The sequence below is a fragment of the Rhodnius prolixus genome, unplaced genomic scaffold (genome assembly GCF_049639745.1).
Source record: "Rhodnius prolixus isolate KJV_2025 unplaced genomic scaffold, Rpr scaffold_2, whole genome shotgun sequence".
NCBI classification, from domain to species: Eukaryota; Metazoa; Arthropoda; class Insecta; order Hemiptera; family Reduviidae; genus Rhodnius; species Rhodnius prolixus.
In genome coordinates, this window is record NW_027411592.1 from 48,003,183 (window position 1) to 48,021,868 (window position 18,686).

At 32.4% G+C, this 18,686-nt stretch overlaps 1 protein-coding gene across 2 annotated transcripts in view; it reads left to right on the forward strand.

Annotated features, from left to right (window-relative positions):
- LOC141449813 (sodium- and chloride-dependent glycine transporter 2-like) overlaps positions 1-18,686 on the forward strand; it is a 70,440-nt gene that overhangs the window by 23,970 nt on the left and 27,784 nt on the right. For both annotated transcript variants that reach the window (XM_074119621.1, XM_074119622.1), the window contains exon 2: positions 9,684-9,926. In XM_074119621.1, the coding sequence (XP_073975722.1) occupies positions 9,684-9,926 (243 nt within the window). The remainder of the gene's footprint in view (positions 1-9,683; positions 9,927-18,686) is intronic.

Below are 18,686 nucleotides of genomic sequence, written 5' to 3' on the forward strand. Positions count from 1 at the left end.
CTAACAGAAATTATATTTGCTATATGTACAGCTCGAATCGCTGAGATTGGCGAAGAGAAAAATTATTTTTTGTTTTATTCAAAGAAAGAGACGAACCTTACTTATTTGTTAAAACCTTGTCAATATCCTAGTTTTATCACGCAGAAATTGACTTTAACACCTAAACGTCAACCTATAGGAAATGAATAAAATGTATAAATGGATAAAATCAACGATCCTTTAATAAATAAAAAATGTTTGATTCCCCGTTGATTAGTTCCAAACAAATTAGGGTAAATATGAGTGCTGGATTAAAGCCAAGAATTTCACTGATTGAATGTTCTGAATTTAGACATTTCTAAATTAATTAATATCTTTTTATCTGTAAAAAAAAAAAAAAAAATTTTTTTAATATTTTTGTTGCCGTAAAGGAACATGTGATATCCGGACTAACAACTATAAATATGTTTTTATAAATCTGTAAATTTGTCAACCAAAAATAGATATTTTTAGTTCATTTCCTTCCTCTTTGGAATCAGGGTACTGGGAATTTTTTTAAATATCAAATATTAGATTTTTCTAGAACAGTTCGGAAGTTCCTTTTTAGGAACTTAAGGAGGCAGTTTGTACCAAGTAATCGTCAGAGATTTCCCTTTTTTCAACTCAAAAAGGCTCTCCAGACTTTTTGTTTTTTGCATTTAAGAGTTTGGAGTGGTCAGAATCTCAGAGTGAGTGTTCGGCTAGAGTGGCTAATACCGCGGAAACTAGCCAAAATAAAAAGTGGCTAGTCACTTCCGCCGCTTAGGTGGATTAAGTAAAGTAAACGCTATATTTTCAGGAGCGCCTAAAACGTCCAACTACCAATTAGGGGCCGTGGACAGGGGCGAAAGCACATACTTTAATGTTATCATTTTTACTAACAAATTAAATCTCTCACGGTGTACTCATTGAACATGGATCTCTTACGCGGATTAGACTGCTCAATTTTAATTGTGTGCATTAGGTTATTTGTATATTAGTCAGTAGTTTTTTTAATTTATTTTTATAAACTGCATTAAATATTTATTTGCTATATTAGTGAGAGAGAGAGAGCAATTTGTAAAACCTAATCTTTCGGATACAGAAGACCTTTAAACTAGAGATACTACTCGGTTACAGTACCTCCTCACTAAGCAGATTAAGAGAACATGAAAAATATGTAGCATTGTTGCACTATAAACTGAAATAAGTAAAATAATATTTTAAACCACAAAACAGTAACATTTAAAAGGAGGTAAATAAATACAATGCAAATATTGATAAAGGCACAACTGTAAGGGTAGTTGAAAGTTGAAGAGGGGTAACACATGTTAGTTAAATCTGATGGTGAGTGGCCTTGTGAATGAGGCTGTGCAACCCACAATACAAGTCATTGTTGTTGAAATCACAAAAGAAAAGCATTCCTAAAAGCACAAGAAAGATAAGTTCATTTCAAGTTCCACAAAATAGATTAACCTTCTGTACGAATAGAATGGAATGATATTTTTTTCTCCTTAGAGCTGAATTCTGAATACTTTTTTTTTTTATTATTATTAACTCAAAACGTACTTAATACGAAAACATTCACATGAAGTTTGTGAAGCAGTTAATGAAATTTTAAATGACAAATTAGCTTCAAACCTTGTTGCAAGAAAACGGTTCAGAGCTTTTTACATTTTTATCCGTCATTTTCGTGACGAACACCTCAGCAACAAGCTGCTGTACTACTTATTTGTTTTCTTCATTATACCTTGAGAGAAAACAAATGCTTCATCTCTCAGTTTGAGTAGATAATAGTACAGTAGACTTCAGTTTCAATTTACAAATGATTTGTACACAAATTAAACAAGAACGAGTGATTTTGAATAAGCATTGTTATCAATTGGAGCGCTAACTTTTTACAGAGTATTGCATTTCATAGGCACCACTTAGCTGAGCGGTTATGGGCGAGACTACAAAGCTTTACCGTGATACTGAGATCGATACTTGGTCTACCCTTAAAGTTAATTTTAATAGTCAACTTAGATTTTCTCTTCCTAGGAGCTTCTTACAGCTCACTGTCCGGTGATGGACAGTGTTGTCTGTAACGAGAGAACACTGTCCGGAGGCCGGCAGTGCACTGGAAAAAGCTCCGGGCGCTAATAACCTCAGCTGTTGATGCGCAAAAAAAAAAAAAAAAAAAAAAAAAAAAAAAAAATAGTCAACTTATGAAAATTATCGTTAAATATGTTGTTAATCGCCTCCGTCCATTATATGGACGTACTAAAAGCCTAAAAGATCAAAAATAGGCCCCGTTTCCCGTAAAAAACAGTCTGGTACCAGTTTTCTCCCATAACTTGCCTACGAATTTTATTAAGTTGTATTTAGGACACCACAGATTTTATTGTTGTTGGTAGGTTTCAATTAACTCGATTATCTGATGTTCTTCTGCCAATATATTTCACAGACTAATGAATATTATTTTAATTATTATTGACTTAGGGAAACTTTAGCTTTAGATGGTTCTAAAGATGGCTCTAATCCTCAAAATGAAGTAATGGAAACCTTCATTAGTTAACTCGCCCTCCTCTCATGGCCAACCTATTCCATCTCCGCGTTTGTCTTGAAAACTTCCTTATAAAGAGGAATGGCCGCTTCTTCAAAGATGTTGTCACTCCCAAGTATTACAGTTTTATCTTTATTTTGAAAAAAAAAACCTCAAAGAGGGCTTTATTTTCAGTAAAAATTGACATGTTCCCAATGTTTCTATAATAAGATTTACAAATTTTGTCCTCAAAATAATGGTTTTAAAAATTTTCTTTAAGCTTTTATCAAACAGTCTGTAGGTAACAATAATTTGGAATATGTGAGTATAGAAGTCATTTGATGAAACTTTGTCAACAATAACTTCGGAGAAAGTTGCGAGAGGGTGTCATATAAACGTTTTCAACCTTTTTCCAATTCATTAGTGAACTTTAATCTTTTTGAAATAACCAAAAAACTATTAAGGTTTATATTCAAATGTAATTATTAAAGTTGTTAGACTTCTAAGAGATGAATATCATTGTTCAGTTACTAAAACTGTCTCACTATGGACATAACTAGATAAGCGCCACAATGAATTAATATTTTGCTCTGAAATGAGAGACACTTCAAGTTTGATAAAGCTTTAATCATTACAAATCATTAAATTGTAAGAGATTAAGTGATACAATTCGCCATTGTTTAACATAAAGTTCATCAACCATTACAAATGCTAAAACAAATTCATAGTCTTTTTGATCATTTCAAACTTTCAAAATTTAATATAGTTTTTTAAATGGAGGAATCGAAAGAATCACTAATAGTTTCATCATAATAAATTTTTGATGATATTAATACTAACGATCCTCCTGCAAATATAGTTTGCTTGAAGAGCACATCATATTAGATCTACATAATATGAACCCTGGAAAATTCAATTGATGTTTTGCATTAAGTGAATCCACGAGGATTATCCAACTGGCAGTGGCTAGAGGTTGAGTTGTGGCCAATCAGTTCAGCCCTCCGAAGACGTAAAAAAACAAAACAAAAACAAAAGACGAAGTGATGATTATTTTTGGAAATACGATAGAGTGACGTGTTACGAATTTACCTAGATGGCAATACCGTTGATTTCCACGACTAGTAGCCCCTTGAACGTATGTGTACGTAGCTAATATTCGTAACGTTTTTTAAATCATTCAGAGAAGCGAAAACGAATTTTCTTTCAACAGAATCATGCATCAAAATTGGGCTAAGCACTCAATGAAATTGTGCTAGAATCTCATGCTGCAAACAGCCTCAACTTGCACTTGTAGATTATCTATTATCTTTTCTACAACCCACTCTTCGAGGCCGTGGATTCTTCAGTTTAGAGGACGATCTTAAGAAATGGTGTAAAAGATATTGTTGGGTATCATTTTTGCACCTAAACGAATTTTTGAATGTTAATTCTGAGTACATTAAATTTGAATTTTTTTTTTTGAGTTGGTTGTTTAACGATAAAGATTTCGCTTTTCTTGTTTCTCTCGGCTGGAGTTTTACTGTGGGAGTATCTTTCCCGTGAAGACTTTCGAGTTGTCTGTCGCTTCACTGACCCTTCTAGGCCAGGAGTATCGCCCGCGAAATTAGACAAAGTAAATCTCAGTTTACTTGCCTGCCAGTCACATGTGCGCTTGTACTAGCTGCTGTCGGCACTGAGCCCGTCTTTCAAAGCAGGTTGGTTTATTTATCATCAATAGTAGGCTTTTACCTCGGCCTCTGTTGTTTCCTGTTTGGCCTTCAAACCACTACATCTGTATTATCTAAAATTATCCGCTACAATACTGTTCAGTAACGAATCTATTACGTCGTTTCCGCTGCCTGTTGCAGTAACTTAATGTTGTCATCTACTTCATTAAACAGTAAATCAGAAGCCGTGTCCTGCTCTTCCTGCATTCAACGAATGAATGGACAGACACCAACGTTATGCTTTTGGAGTTTTTAACCATTATAGGGGTTTTTGTCTTTAGAAAGAATCTACCCCATCTTTCATTTCCAGAAATATAATACAATAATTGACAAAAAGAAATCCCTAAGTAGCTAAAAAACGTAAACATGGTGACAATTCGTTCAGAAATACATTGCAATGAAAGTATTGTATATCTGTTTTTTACTGAGTGCATTCTGTTAAGAGATGGTCCAATAAATGTCTACGTAAACTACATATTTTTATTTTCTTGCCTCCTAACATCCCTCGTAGGATCCTAACATTTTATTGCATTTCTCATGCTGTGTTTAACTGAACTTGATGCAACTTCTATTAACTACTACTGATGACTTAACTTCTTCTTTTATTGCAATTACAATTGTTTTTCTACCGTAAAGCTCTTTAATTGATAATTTTGTAACAAACAAAATAGTGGTTGTTGGTTTAAACGTATGTTAGTGGAGACAGAACTGTACAAGTTATTAATTTCTGATTTACTTGTAAGTGCTAAAAAGATTTTTCAAGCTTGCTGATGTGCAATGTGGAACTCCGGTGTAGTCACTTCCTTCGGATAAACCGAATTTAAGACGTAGATGCTGAGAGCCTCTAGGGAATCCATGTTGATCCTGACAACCGCCAGATTTAAACTGTTTTAGTTGGGTATCTCTATCAGTGATTTTTTTCTGATACCCCATCTCTACTTTATTTTTTTACTTTCATTTATTTCTCTTAAAAAGAAATTTAGAGACTTGTAAGATTTTCTATTTTGAGTACTCACTACAAAATATCCGTTTTGAGGTGCCTGTCCGCAAATAAATTTACTGTTATTATTATTATTATTATTATTGTTGTAATTATTATTATTATTATTATTATTATTATTATTATTATTATTATTATTATTATTATACAAGAGAGGTTCCTTCCAGAAAGGGTTATTGTACCATCCCCTAGAAAATATAAAAGTAAATCTCTCGTCCTTACTAGGTATAGGATCATCTTCAACTAGTTCTTGTTGTGATATGATCTCCTCTTACTGCAAAGTGCCGAATATCTCCTATCGTAACCTAGTGATAACAACATAAACCGGATATCAGAAGCTGTTTTGCGCTCTTCCTGGCCGAGCCTGCACAGATGTTCCGGGTTAAATAACCCCACCCACCCCTATTTAATAAGGTTCAGGAGTTTCCTGAAGCTGCCTTACCCTGCAATAAGGCCAGAATAATCTGATTCCTACCTAAATTAAGGAGCTTCTCGGTTCTGATTTTACATATAACCGCTATAATACTTTTGCCATGATTAATGCCTGGCCCAGCTTGCCTGGAGTTTTAGTGTTTTCTCCGTGGCCAATGCCATTGCTTAAGAGCTGTTCGCATGATGCCCGAGGTGAAGTGCAAGTCCTGGCAACTGAACGAAGTAGATGCTTCATTCCCTGGGCAACTAATCAGCAACTTCACTTCCTCTGATGCCAGAATGAGCCAGCAAGAATCCAGGGGATCTATCCACCGTAACACTCAACTATCTTTTTTTTTCGTTTCCAAAAAAGTTAATTGCAGTTTATAGCAGTAAAAGAGAGTTATGTGAGGTTCATAATAGTTTTCCTTTTTTACCTGTGCCAGATTCGAACTGGGTGATCAAATATAAGGTTTTAATGCAACTGAGCGTGTCGATATTTTTCAGTAATTAAACTTCTTTTATTACTATTATTATTATTATTATTAGTAGTAGTAGTAAATAAATAATAAATATATAGATATTTAAAGTTTTGACAGCAAGAACTTAATAATATAAATGTTTGTAAAAAAAATCATTGATATAAAAGAAAATTATTTATTGTAATAATAAAATGCAATGAAAGCAAAAAGTTTATTGTGAAAATCTAAAAGAATGAAGAAGAATACTTCACTTTGTAAAAAAGCAAAGATACTTGTTAGAAGGGTACGAAGCTCTTAAAGATTGACGCGCTGCTCTTTCCACACTGAGATAAGACCATCCTAGCTTTATTTTTGAAGTACATACACTAAACAAGTTTATTCTACTTTATTATTATATTGAACACTATGGGTAAGTATTATCAGTTCTTAACTGAAACTGCCCTCGCCTTAATTATTTTTTAGATAAGTTTTATAATAAAAACAATACAATAGTATATAGCAACTGTAGCATATTTGATCTGGATTGGCCGTTTGTTGTGGCGACTCTCCAATTTTCTTGTAAAATTTCTTCAAACGGAAAATTTCTTCTTAATAACAAATACATCTGAGCGACATTTATTCATTTAATTAAAAAAATGTTTTGTAAAAAATTCTGTAAATTTCCCATCATTCTTCTACAAAGAAATTAATTATTTTTTAACCTAATGGTTTGCATAAATTAGTTTTCACTTTCCATTTACAATTTAAGTGTCTGAAAAGTGAAATGAAGGAATTAAAAAAAAATTGTTAACTTTAATTTTAAATTGTAGCAATGGCCTCTATCATCAACAAATAAAATTCAATAAGAACTAATTTTACATTCTCATCTGACTGAAATTTTAAATTTAACTTTAATTTGAATACCATTTAAAAAACAAATTAACATGGCTACTTTTAGTGCTTAAACATGACTATTTTAAAAGCTATTTTAGTATTCATCAGCACGTACTTCGGATTCAGATTTCCATAATTATTGATTAAAAGAGGGGATTAAAGCCCGAAAACAGAGAAAGTCAATTTTAAGCTGTAATTTTCATACATGCTGAACTTTTTTTTTTTAAGTTGCCTTTTTGAAGGTCCATTGGCTTTCAGATTTAAATAAATATTAAAAAGAATCAGATTAAGGCCAGTTTGACTTCAATATGCAAAACTGGTTCTTAATTCTAAAAGTAACTTGAAAAAAAAGCATTCAATGTCTTGTTAATTAGTATGGATGTAAATTCAGCGACCAATAGTTAACTTTAATTGTTATTTAAGAAATTATTCACCAGCTCGGGTTCAAAAAAATTTCATTTGTAATGTAATTTTAATACAAAAAAAGTATGACAAATTATTTAAACATGTTCATCAGACACCAAACACTTTATTGCACTTATCCATAGCTTACAATTAGCGTGTTTGATTACAAACGTTGAAATATTAAATACAAATCAGGTTGGAGGATGTGTTCATTACATTAAAACCATTAATTATGGATTACGATTCACAAACTATCATAGTGCAATATTCTATTAATTTATTTTTTGTGATACAACTTGATAATGTGCCAACAGCTGATCCTCCAATTAATTTTAATCCACATATTAACCCAACACATTTCATAGATTCAACGAAGTTTTAGAAAATAAAGATTCATTTTTAAACTGTAAATTAAAAACTAATATATCTCTATTTTTTATAAGAATGGTTAAAAAAAAGTGAGAAACTTAACAATATTTATTTTAAAAGCAATTCTTAAGATACGTATGTACGAACATGTTTTTTTTTGAAGTAAGAATTTTCATTAAATGTCCGTAATAGGAATTCTATTTATATCAGTTCTTAGAATATCGATCCTATTTTGTTCCCATTATGTTTGCATCTCGGTGACAAGTGTGGCAGGAAGCAAAACAAGTTAAGGAGCCCTTACAGCAATAAGAGATAGGTCTCTGCCCTCGTCCACACAGCTTCACCCCACAGCTCACCCAACAGTAGAATGGTTCGTATTGCAGGATGATATGTAAAAGTCATCAGCAGTGGAAATAGTTGATACTGTTTTTCAAAGCAAAGTAGAAGCGAGGCCAGCATATATTATTTTGCATCCTATCCAAAGTTCCAGCTATCTGGAGTATCCAAGGAAGTTCCAACGGTAAGGTAATAAAAAAAAAAAAGTAGGAGTGGCGAATGAAACATAAAGATTCTTTTTCCCATCAGTGACAAGATGGAGGAGCTAAACTAGCCACTGAGAGATGTAGACGATGGAGTGCATAACCACCTTTACAACCAGCATAATGCTTATAAAATTGATTCTAGTGTTTTACTACTACATTACTGGTAGTGTTCGTTTTCATTAGGTAGGAAGAATTATTCCCAAGGGGTTACCCAAGGCCGAAGGGATTTCAGCATAATACGGCTCTTGATGTTCATCCCCAACCCTACCAAATAAAAACAACATTCGAAGAGTCCTCTTCCAGAAGTTTCTAGCCTGTCGCCAATTTTTAAAGACATCCTTGAGCTCCAATTTTTCCAATTACTTGTCGAGTATGTATCACTTTTCCAACTTAATGAAACTAATAATGGTGAATCACCATTTTCTGGTTCGCTATTCTCATTCTCATGCTCAGTGTAAGTGACTAGCCAACCCATGGCGAACACTCAGTTCATCCTACTCAGTGGGCCCCCCCAAATTTCTTATATAGTTCTTTTAACTTGCCTTTTCGTTCCCACTAACAATCCTCCAATTCATTACCCTTCCAGTAGGTTTAAAATTTTGTCGCACAAAATAGTTTGTGACGGCAACGCCTGGCTGGCAATCACTGACCGACTTTAAGAATCCCTTTTGTGGCGCAATATCCCGGCATGTTCGGGTACCCAGATGGGCTTAACGTAACTTACAAAGAGTAAATAGTTGCACCAAAATAAATTCATATAATTATAGAATCAAAGGATTGCTTTGATAATTTATTTCCTTGAATTTTGTTAAATTTGTTATTGAGAAAACTAAGTAACCTTGTTGCCTGATCTGTTATAGTGCCTATCTGAAAACATAATTATTTAATGACTGTTTAAAACTGGTCAGTCAGTTTTCTTTCATTTTTTGTTATTAACAATGAATGTACTAAACAAGTCAGAACATGATTAGACTTTGAAAGTTTATTACTTTGTAAACATTTAAATGAGTTCAGTGCAAGTAATATATTTTGATGTTTTTTTTAATATTGCTATTTTTCTGTGAAATTAATAATGAAACACAAATTGCGATTGTGTTTAACAAAGTGGAATTAACATCAACGAGACTAAGCACTGTAAGAGAGCTTAAAAATAGAATTAAAGCGTAATATTGTCTCTGGCGGACACCAGTTTGACGTCATTTTCTGGTTAGTTAAGCTTGTCATCTTGGTGACATGTCTATTAGGGCGGGACGGGGGTATGGTGTGGTGGTTAATTTTCCTTTTAAAATTCTAATTTAATGTTAGTTTTGTTACAGTTATTTGAGCGAGTAAATAAAAATGACAAATATATTAAAAACAAGTTGTTCATTGCAGAGGGCAGGCGAGGGCGAGGCTCGTTGCGTGGTGGTGGCCGCAGGTTCAGCATGCCCGCCCGCCGGGAGTCCGGAGGCGAGCCCAGATCCATGGACGCTGCAATTAGAAGACCTTCATTAGCGGCTTTAGCGGACCGCGGTACATGGGGCTCGCCCTGGGAGTTCCTTTTATCATGTGTCGGCCTGTCCGTCGGCATTGGAAACGTTTGGAGATTTCCCTACCTAGCCTATCAAAATGGAGGAGGTTTGTCAAGATTTCTATTTTATTCATTTTAATCTATTGTATTTTATGAAGCGCCAATAAAAATTATATTTAGAACTTAACAAAGAGATATAAACTCTTTTTATAGCTGGCTGAGTACGTTTCTAATTCTAGTGAATGGAATACAAAAAAAAATGTCGATAAAATAATCTTTAAAGTTTTCTTTTGTACTATACTAAACATTGAGAGAATATTAAAGATGGATTTAGCTCTAAGAAAGCAACTGGGGAAATTAAACCAGAGAGTTTATAAGGAATATGGTAAAAAGAAAGCAATCCGGTGTCCTCTTAGACTGCTATGTAAACTTGTGCTTCTTCTAGCCTAAATTCCTTGCCAGCATCCTATCCTAAAATCCTTCTTTTCAAGGCAAGAACTTAAAAGTAGAAACTTCCTATTCTGTTGTAAATGTGCCGAGGTGGATGTTACAGAGTACCGTACATTGAACTATTCAATACCAGCTATTCTAGCGTTCTCGTTAATGTAGCGTAGCTTCTTTTTCAATCATCCTCGTTCGCCCTACCTCTCCGTCTTAGATAAATGATACTTAAATGGACTGAAATGAACAAATTAACTAGTGTGTACAATTTAAAGTAATGTTGAAGTTTAGTTTAAAATATAGACTGATTAAGTATGTAGATAATTGAAAATAATAAATATAACTTCCTTTATTGACGATAGCTGCATTGCATGGAGTACCGACAACTGCTTTATATCTTCAGGACATTTATTAAAGGCTATTTAAATGCATTATGGGAACATGTTATTAATGAAATGGTTAAAATGTCGATCACGTAAATTGTAGGTCAGGTGAAATATTATCCACGTGGCCAAACCACGGTTAGTTATTCCAACGTTCTATGTATAGACGTGGACGAGGTCATAGCAATCTTGTGTTATCACATGTAGCTTTCTGGAGGAGTTTATAGCATTTAGAGTGCTGCTGAAAAAAAGAAAAAATGTATAGAATTTCAATAAATAAAATCCTTATATTTCTGAAATTCTCACTAGAAGGACTAAAAAAAATTATATCTACCATACCACGAAATAGGAAATGTTCACAGAAAAAAAAAACTAACAAAAGTTTTATCGATCTCATGAAATTATACGATTTATAAAAATGTGTGCGGTAGATTGGAAATGTACTCAACTTCTTTTAATGAAAATAAAAGGAAAAATTGTTTTCTAAAAATAAAACAAAATTATCTATCATTTTAATCAAACATAAGACAAAATAACTCAAGTTACAATTTGAATTTTGTAAATTGTCTCTAGATTTAATCGATATTAAACTTATAAATTAAAATAAAGTTAAATAATCTAATTTAAGGAAAAAACATTTCTTCTCTTTTCATCAAATATAATGATTGTTAATGTCAGGGAAAGCTGGCTATAGTTAAGATTATGGAAAAGGAAGTGCCTCTATGATCATAATTTGCAAAGAACATAACTTCTCAGCTCTCAAAACCTAAATAAAATCTAAATGGTGAGTACATCTTATAAGAATTCTCTACAAAAATTACCTTTAAGAATTCAAAATTGGATTCCTTCGGGGAAGATGAAGACGGTGAAGGCTAGCAGGCAGGTATATTAGAAGATATGGTATTTCCAGCAGACATTTTTGGAAATAAGGATATGCCTGAAGTTGGACGGAAAACAACTAATTAAGTGGTCCAATTGGATAAATTTCAGAAAACTAATATAGAATATAAGGTCGATACATTCGCACTGTAGTCTACCAGAAACTTACTACACAAAGGAGAGTTGGCGAATTGTGTTCTTGATAAAAACCAATTGCTGTAGAGGTGTCTCGCTCAAGGCAAACCTGATACGTCAGGCAGTCACAAAAGAAAGATTGTAACTTCTTTGAGAAGTACCATTTTTCTCCAGCAAATTTGAAGATAGACTGTCCAACTTTAAGAAATAGTTTTCAGAAGAATTTGAGTTAATTTTGAAATAACTAGCACAGTCCAAAACAACCGCTTTCAAAAAATAAGAACAGATTATCCACATTGAAAATAATATTACTGTTCTAAATTTCCTTTTCTTATCTGTTCAGTTTTTCCTGGCAATAGTTCCTGTAAAGTTTCTAGCTCCGTTTAAGTTGGCAACCTTTCCAATTTTCTTTTCTAAGATTGTCTATTATATGTAACCATCATTGGAAAGATTTAAGCTCTTTGGGAAACAACTGTAATGTTGCTCATCTTAAACACTAATTAATTTCAACTTCTCCCATCAAACAACTATTGGCAAATAAATAAACGAGTGGGAAACTATATTTGCAGTGTGGTTTGTTTGTTAAAGACAAACTAAAGAGAAAAGAGCTACACTAAGGAGAAACAAGTTGAAGAAAAGGATCAGTAAGAAGCTATATGGTTACAGTTAACTAACAGATGCTAAACTACCGCGTATCTAACTAGATTCTGTCCTTAGTAAGATTGCCTCCTAATGAACTAAATGTACCGTCAGTATTAGGTTTCCTCCATTTGCACAGTGTAGGACAGTATTTTCTTACTCTAGTCTCTACCAAATTCATCGATCGACTTCATCATACTCATCCTTTTCCAGACTGATCGCTACCCAACTCTTTATCTCCAATACTAACTTAACTTCTTCAATTAATCTTAGCTATCTTTGACTTTTTACCTAATTGGTCAGATAACAATCAATTTTATTCAATATACACTAATTAAAATTCGCAATTAATTAACTTTCAATAAGGTTTGCCAATGTTACATATTGGTTTAGTTAGCCAAACCTTTTTTTGAAACTTTGCAAAGAAACCATTAATAATACATGAAAGATTAATTGGAAAAAAACAAATTGTAAATGCCCAATTCAAATAAAAATTAATGCAACCGCTTACTCGACTTAATAGAGAGTCTGGTGTACTTGGCTATGAGTGATAACTAGTAATTAAGAAATCCCGCGTTATCTACTGAAAACCTAAAAACGTTATTTCTTTTACAAACTCAAAGTAGGAAATCTCAAAATTACAATAATATATCCATACATCAGTAAAAGTAAAGAAAATATTTCAGTGTTCTGAGAAATCCGTTTTTTTCGTTCAGCCATTATCAAATAAACCTAGAAAATAACTGGTTACAATTGAGGAACATTAACAATTATTGTTTGCTCTAATTTTGCAATTAAATAAAATAATGATTTTTTGTTTTAAATTTTCTATTACTGGCTTACTTAAGAAGTAAAAATCAAAAATATAACATAGAAAAACAATTTTATTTTCGGTGTTTTTTGAGACAACAATTTTTATTACATAATTCGATAGTTCATGAAATACCTATGGGGGAAAATTAAAGAAAAAATATAATCAGTATTTTTTATATAAATAATTTGCTTAAAAGAATTAACTAATCACAATGGCTTATTAAAAGCATGAAAAGTAGGCGGTCTTATGAGCCAATGGAAAGCCTTGATTTTTTTTTGCTGGTCACGCCTTCTTCGAATAAGTCACGCCCGGAACCTGTCACGCCCTAGAGGTATGTTTTCGTTATTCTCATAGTATTTTTACAATCTGTTACTGCTGAAAATTAGAACATACTATAAACTCCTTAACAAAAACTTACAGTTTAAAATGTTTAGTATAAGGGTTGATTAAACGCCCAAAGGTACACAAATCAGCAAGTACCCAACATTTCATTAATACTTCATTAATATTTAAGTAATTCTACTGCATTAATTTTCATTAATAAGTTATTTTTTTAGAATTTATTAGATGTCACAGACCCTTATGCTGGCCATTTTCATCTACAAAATATTTGTTCAAGTAGCACTGCAGATTGACTGTAATATCTAGTTATTTATAATAATCAAACTATTAATTACAGATTAAAAAGAAAAACGTTATAAAAAATAAAAAAAAATTATGAAGCTAAAAAATTCAAAACTTTTTTTAAAAAAAACTTACACCAACATACATCAATGATTTTGTTTATTTTATTTATTTATTTTTATTTTTAAATAAAAATCGTCGGTTTAAGTTCATTCTTCGATTAAAGTAATTGTTATTTTATGAAGTAGTCAAACGTTTATAATAATAGGTAATAATTATCTGGCTTTATCCGCAAATTATATAGTTTTCTTCAATTACATTCTCAATCTAGGTACGTTGTATATATGTAATATAAAGTAAATAAGATATGCATATATTTAGTACAGCTAATTATTCCAGTATTTTACTATAAGTAAAATTAGGGGGACTAAATTAAATTACAATAGAGAAATCAATAATTGTTGTTGAATAATCTACTTGTTATAACTGTGTGTTATTTCTGCTCACGAATATTTCGGTAAGACGAATTCAAGACAGCAGCCTACTCTAACTTTGCCTTTTTCTACTTTAACATGCATGTACATATATGTGATTTATCATAATTATAACAAAAAAATATTATAAATGAAGTGGCCAGCATAAGGGTCTGTGACATCTAATAAATTCTAAAAAATAACTTATTAATGAAAATTAATGCAGTAGAATAACTTAAATATTAATGAAGTATTAATGAAATGTTGGGTACTTGCTGATTTGTGTACCTTTGGCGTTTAATCAACCCTTATACTTAACATTTTAAACTGTAAGTTTTTGTTAAGGAGATTTTTGTACCTTTTGGATAGATTTTCCTTTTTGTCTATTTTGCAAAGTTACATATCTGCTTTACAGATTTTTTTAAAATTTGGAATGAGCAATTCTATCATTATAACCTGATAAGGTGTTACGTCGGAATCGTAACTATCACTGGAGAGATCTTTTTAAAGAATGATTATAGTTGCGGTCCCCCAAACCGTCCTCAATAACAATTTTTCTGAAAAAGCGTTTTGAATAACATAGGAAGGTATTTGTACGTAAATAGCAAAATTAAACTGCGATTTCAGTACTTCCTTTTAAGAGGAGTAAGAAAAATAAACTACGATTGCAGTACTTCTCCCTAAAAGGCAAAGAGGCAAAGATTTTTTAATCGAACGACAATTCATTGATTTAAATCAGTTCACTCATTGATAATTTAAACGATTGCAGTACTTCCTCTTAGTAGGAGCAAGAGAATCAGCAACGTAGAGGAGCTTTAACCACTTATTCGAGCTGAATTTTATCAAAATCGGACTAAGCGTTATAGAAATATTGGTAATAATAGTTTTAGAAAGGGCCTTATTTGGGTGGGGAGAACTCCCCTCCTTATGAGGCATAGCGTCGAAACTTTTAAAGTGCAAATCTGTACAAAATTTCGATTCGAATGACACTTCATTCATGAAAATCGGTTCACGTGTCGATAATTTGAAACGATTGCTATACTTCCCCTTAACAAGTTTAAGAGCTGATCGCCGCTTTAATGTTACGTAAGGGAGCCCTAACCCTATCATCCTACCAAATTTTATCAAAATCGGGCCAAGATTTGCAGAGTAATTAGTGATAATTTTGGAGGGGGCCTTACATAAAGGGTTCTCCCTCCTCTCCCATTCGATGTACAGGATCGAGACCCCCAAAAGGCACATCTACATCAAATTCCGAATCAAATGACACCTCATTCATGAAAATCGGTTAGCGCGTTTAGGTGCTACGTTGTTTACAAAAAAGGTAACAAGAAGAAGAAGAAGAAGAACAACAACAACAACAACAACAACAAGAACAAGAACAAGAACATTTTTTGAAAAAGTCGTTTTTGCTCATTTTTGGCAACTTTTTTCTCGAAACCTGTTAGATCTGGGTTATTGCAAAAAAAAATTACAGCTATAAAGGAGGGTTGGCCCTTTATTTTAAAGAAAATTTGGGAATTTTATCTTTCATAGAAAAAGAGAAAAAAATTGTCAAATTTAGGTGTTTTTCAACGTTACGCTTTTTCGTGCAGTTTTTGACGATCAACCCTTATACAACTGTCCTACCGGACAGTTTTAATTTTTAAATATATTGACAGGAAACAATTGGAAGAAAATTCTAATAGGCTATTTTATGATTCGAATAGGCATTACTAACGGTAATGTTTCGGCAAACTTTCAGGTATGATTTATAAATGCCTTTAATTTGTTTCTCATTTTTTGTTTTCGAGCTTATGCAAAAAAAAACTAATTTCCACAGTCGTAATTAGTAAATCAAGTGAAAAATTAAACTCGCAGATTTCCCCCATTTAATCACTTCTGGCTCAAGACGAGACAGTAATAAACCAAAGATTAAAAAAAACTTTGATAATAATAGCAATACTTTATTTCTATTTTTGTTAAAATATTATTTAAAGTTCTATTACTTCAGCGCGCTTTACGTTCAGTAGTATAAGTACAAAGTTTTTAAATATTTCAGACTCTCCGTTAAAACTTTCTACTATACTTCAAACTCACACTTTTTATAGTATATTTAATTTTCGCGAAAATTGTTTTTTAACTCATCCTGAAATCTCCCTAACCTTAATTTGCACTGTTCAAAGTTTAAAAAACAAAAACAAACAAATTCATACTCTTTTAAGCGACTTGCTAGTGCGCCAAAAGTGAGGAATCATCTGGATTATTATTTGGAAAAACTCAAAGAACAGCAAAGTTTTCCCTCTGGAATTTACAAATGTCAATATTTTCTTAGATAAGTGAATATGAAGTTCTTTTCCACAAGATAATATATTTTTTATTGATTTTTTTTTTTTAATTTATTAAACGCCAAATTTCAATCTACCAAGTATTTTCAAAGTAAATTTACTTGAGCTTCTAAATTTCGTACGATATCTCTCTTTTTAACGATCAATTCCATGTTAATCAGCTAAGTGGTTGCAACTTGAGCACCAGTCTAGGCAGCTAAGTAACCACTCCTCGCTGGACAAAGTAGATACTCGCGCTGATGAAGTTGAGAGACAGATTAGTAATTTACTTAGCTGGAACAGATGATAAAAGGCAGTATATTTTTGTCGTATGTTTTCTTTTTAAGAGCAAAAATCATACTCATGAAACTACATTCTGATACAATAATATCAATAATTTGTTTTGTCCATTTCATTAAATTAATTATCATTAAGAGACTGTCACATGACTCTATTCTACAGTTATTCTCCAAGTGCTAAGTTTTCAAATTTTCAAACTTCATAGTTTTACGGCTTTTGAGGAAAAGGCGTGACATCGCTATTTACCAGAACTCCCTTTAAAGTCAAGTTTCATGAAAAGAAATTTTGTTTAAAAACCACAGAAATGAGTTTTGGGTGTGCAAAAACTAATAACTAATTGCTCAAGACATTCAGAATTTTTGTCAAGGCACTTACTTTAAACTTATAGGAATTTATGAAACAGATTTAATTCTCTCCAATATTTTCTAAACTCTCTGATAGAGCACCAAGTTTACTATATTGAATTTTAACAATACCACAATGTTACAATCAACTAGTTAACCAACAATTAGACAATAAAAGAATTTGTGAGTCTTCGTTCACTTTATGGCCGGCCTAACATACTCGTAGATCTTAGTTCAACAGAAACGGCCAGTTTTTCACTTGCTTGTATTGAAATTGGTTTTCCTGGTTTTATAGGGTTTCGATTGAACGCGTACGCACAAGGAGAGCGCGAGAAAGAGGAAATAAGGAAATTATTTTCTTTTTTTTTTTTTTTTTTTTTAAAAAAAAAGAAAGAGCAATAAAACGTCGAATAACCTCAAGTTTCGCCAACTCTTGTACTCTTCAAGTCGAGTTAGTTTTACCATGTTCTGATGCTTAATCGAATCTCCCAGGACGACACTTACAGTATGACTATGTTTTATATTTACTTCTAATACTTCCATAATTTTTGTTACTGACAAAGATTAACTAACACCTATCCTACAGACGTAACCCTTAATGTTTCCAAAACACTTCTGAATTTTTTGGATCTGACAGTTTTACTATTTTACTATTAATACAGTAAAATTTTTATAAATCGCTAGTAAACAATTCAAAAATTGTTTGCTTCTTGCCTTATTGTTGGGAAAAGGCTCTCAATTATAGCCTGAATCCTACTGTGAGCTAACAGTGCTCTCCCTTATACTAGGGAGCTATCGTTCACATGCTGAAATTCCAAGCACATCGTTTTCAAACTCATGCAATTAAAAATTTGTTTACTATTAAGTGGAGCGTATAACAGAATTGCTCGTTATCAGAGGGTGCCAGGTTTACGCTGAAAACTGCTGGGTGAGCGGTAAAGTGAATATTCAGATGTTTTTTTTTATAACGAGGACATTTGTCGATACGTGTGCGGCCACCAGCTGCCTCTCTGTAAGAATAATCTTTTTTCCATTTATCTAAGAGGAAACATTTTCTACGGTTTGGATAGAGTTCGTACTTGGATGAATAGAGTCTTGTTCGGAACCAATCGCATAACCCTTGGATATCCTGTTCAAATGAGTTCGACAACTACCAACATTTCTCTTCGAGAACTGGTTACTTGAAACAAATCCATTTTTTTTTCGTTATTGCTTTTAAGGTAAAAGCTCTTTTCGGTGTTAAAAAGCTTTAACGAGTAGTAACACTGTTATGTGATTTGGTTAAAGGTCCTCTCTTGTAGAAATAATAATACTTGTAACCAAAAGTCAAGCTGGTCTCAGACAAGAGATTTTAGAAACAATGAGGTTAAAGAATTAATAAGAACCAATCTTGACAGTTTTTCTGACCTAATAATGGATAATTAGAAGATGCTAACGGCACTAAAACATATTCTTATGCTAAGTATTATTGATAAACTTTAGGTCGTAGATAAAAAACAAAAAAAATATCACGCATTGTTGTTTTAGCC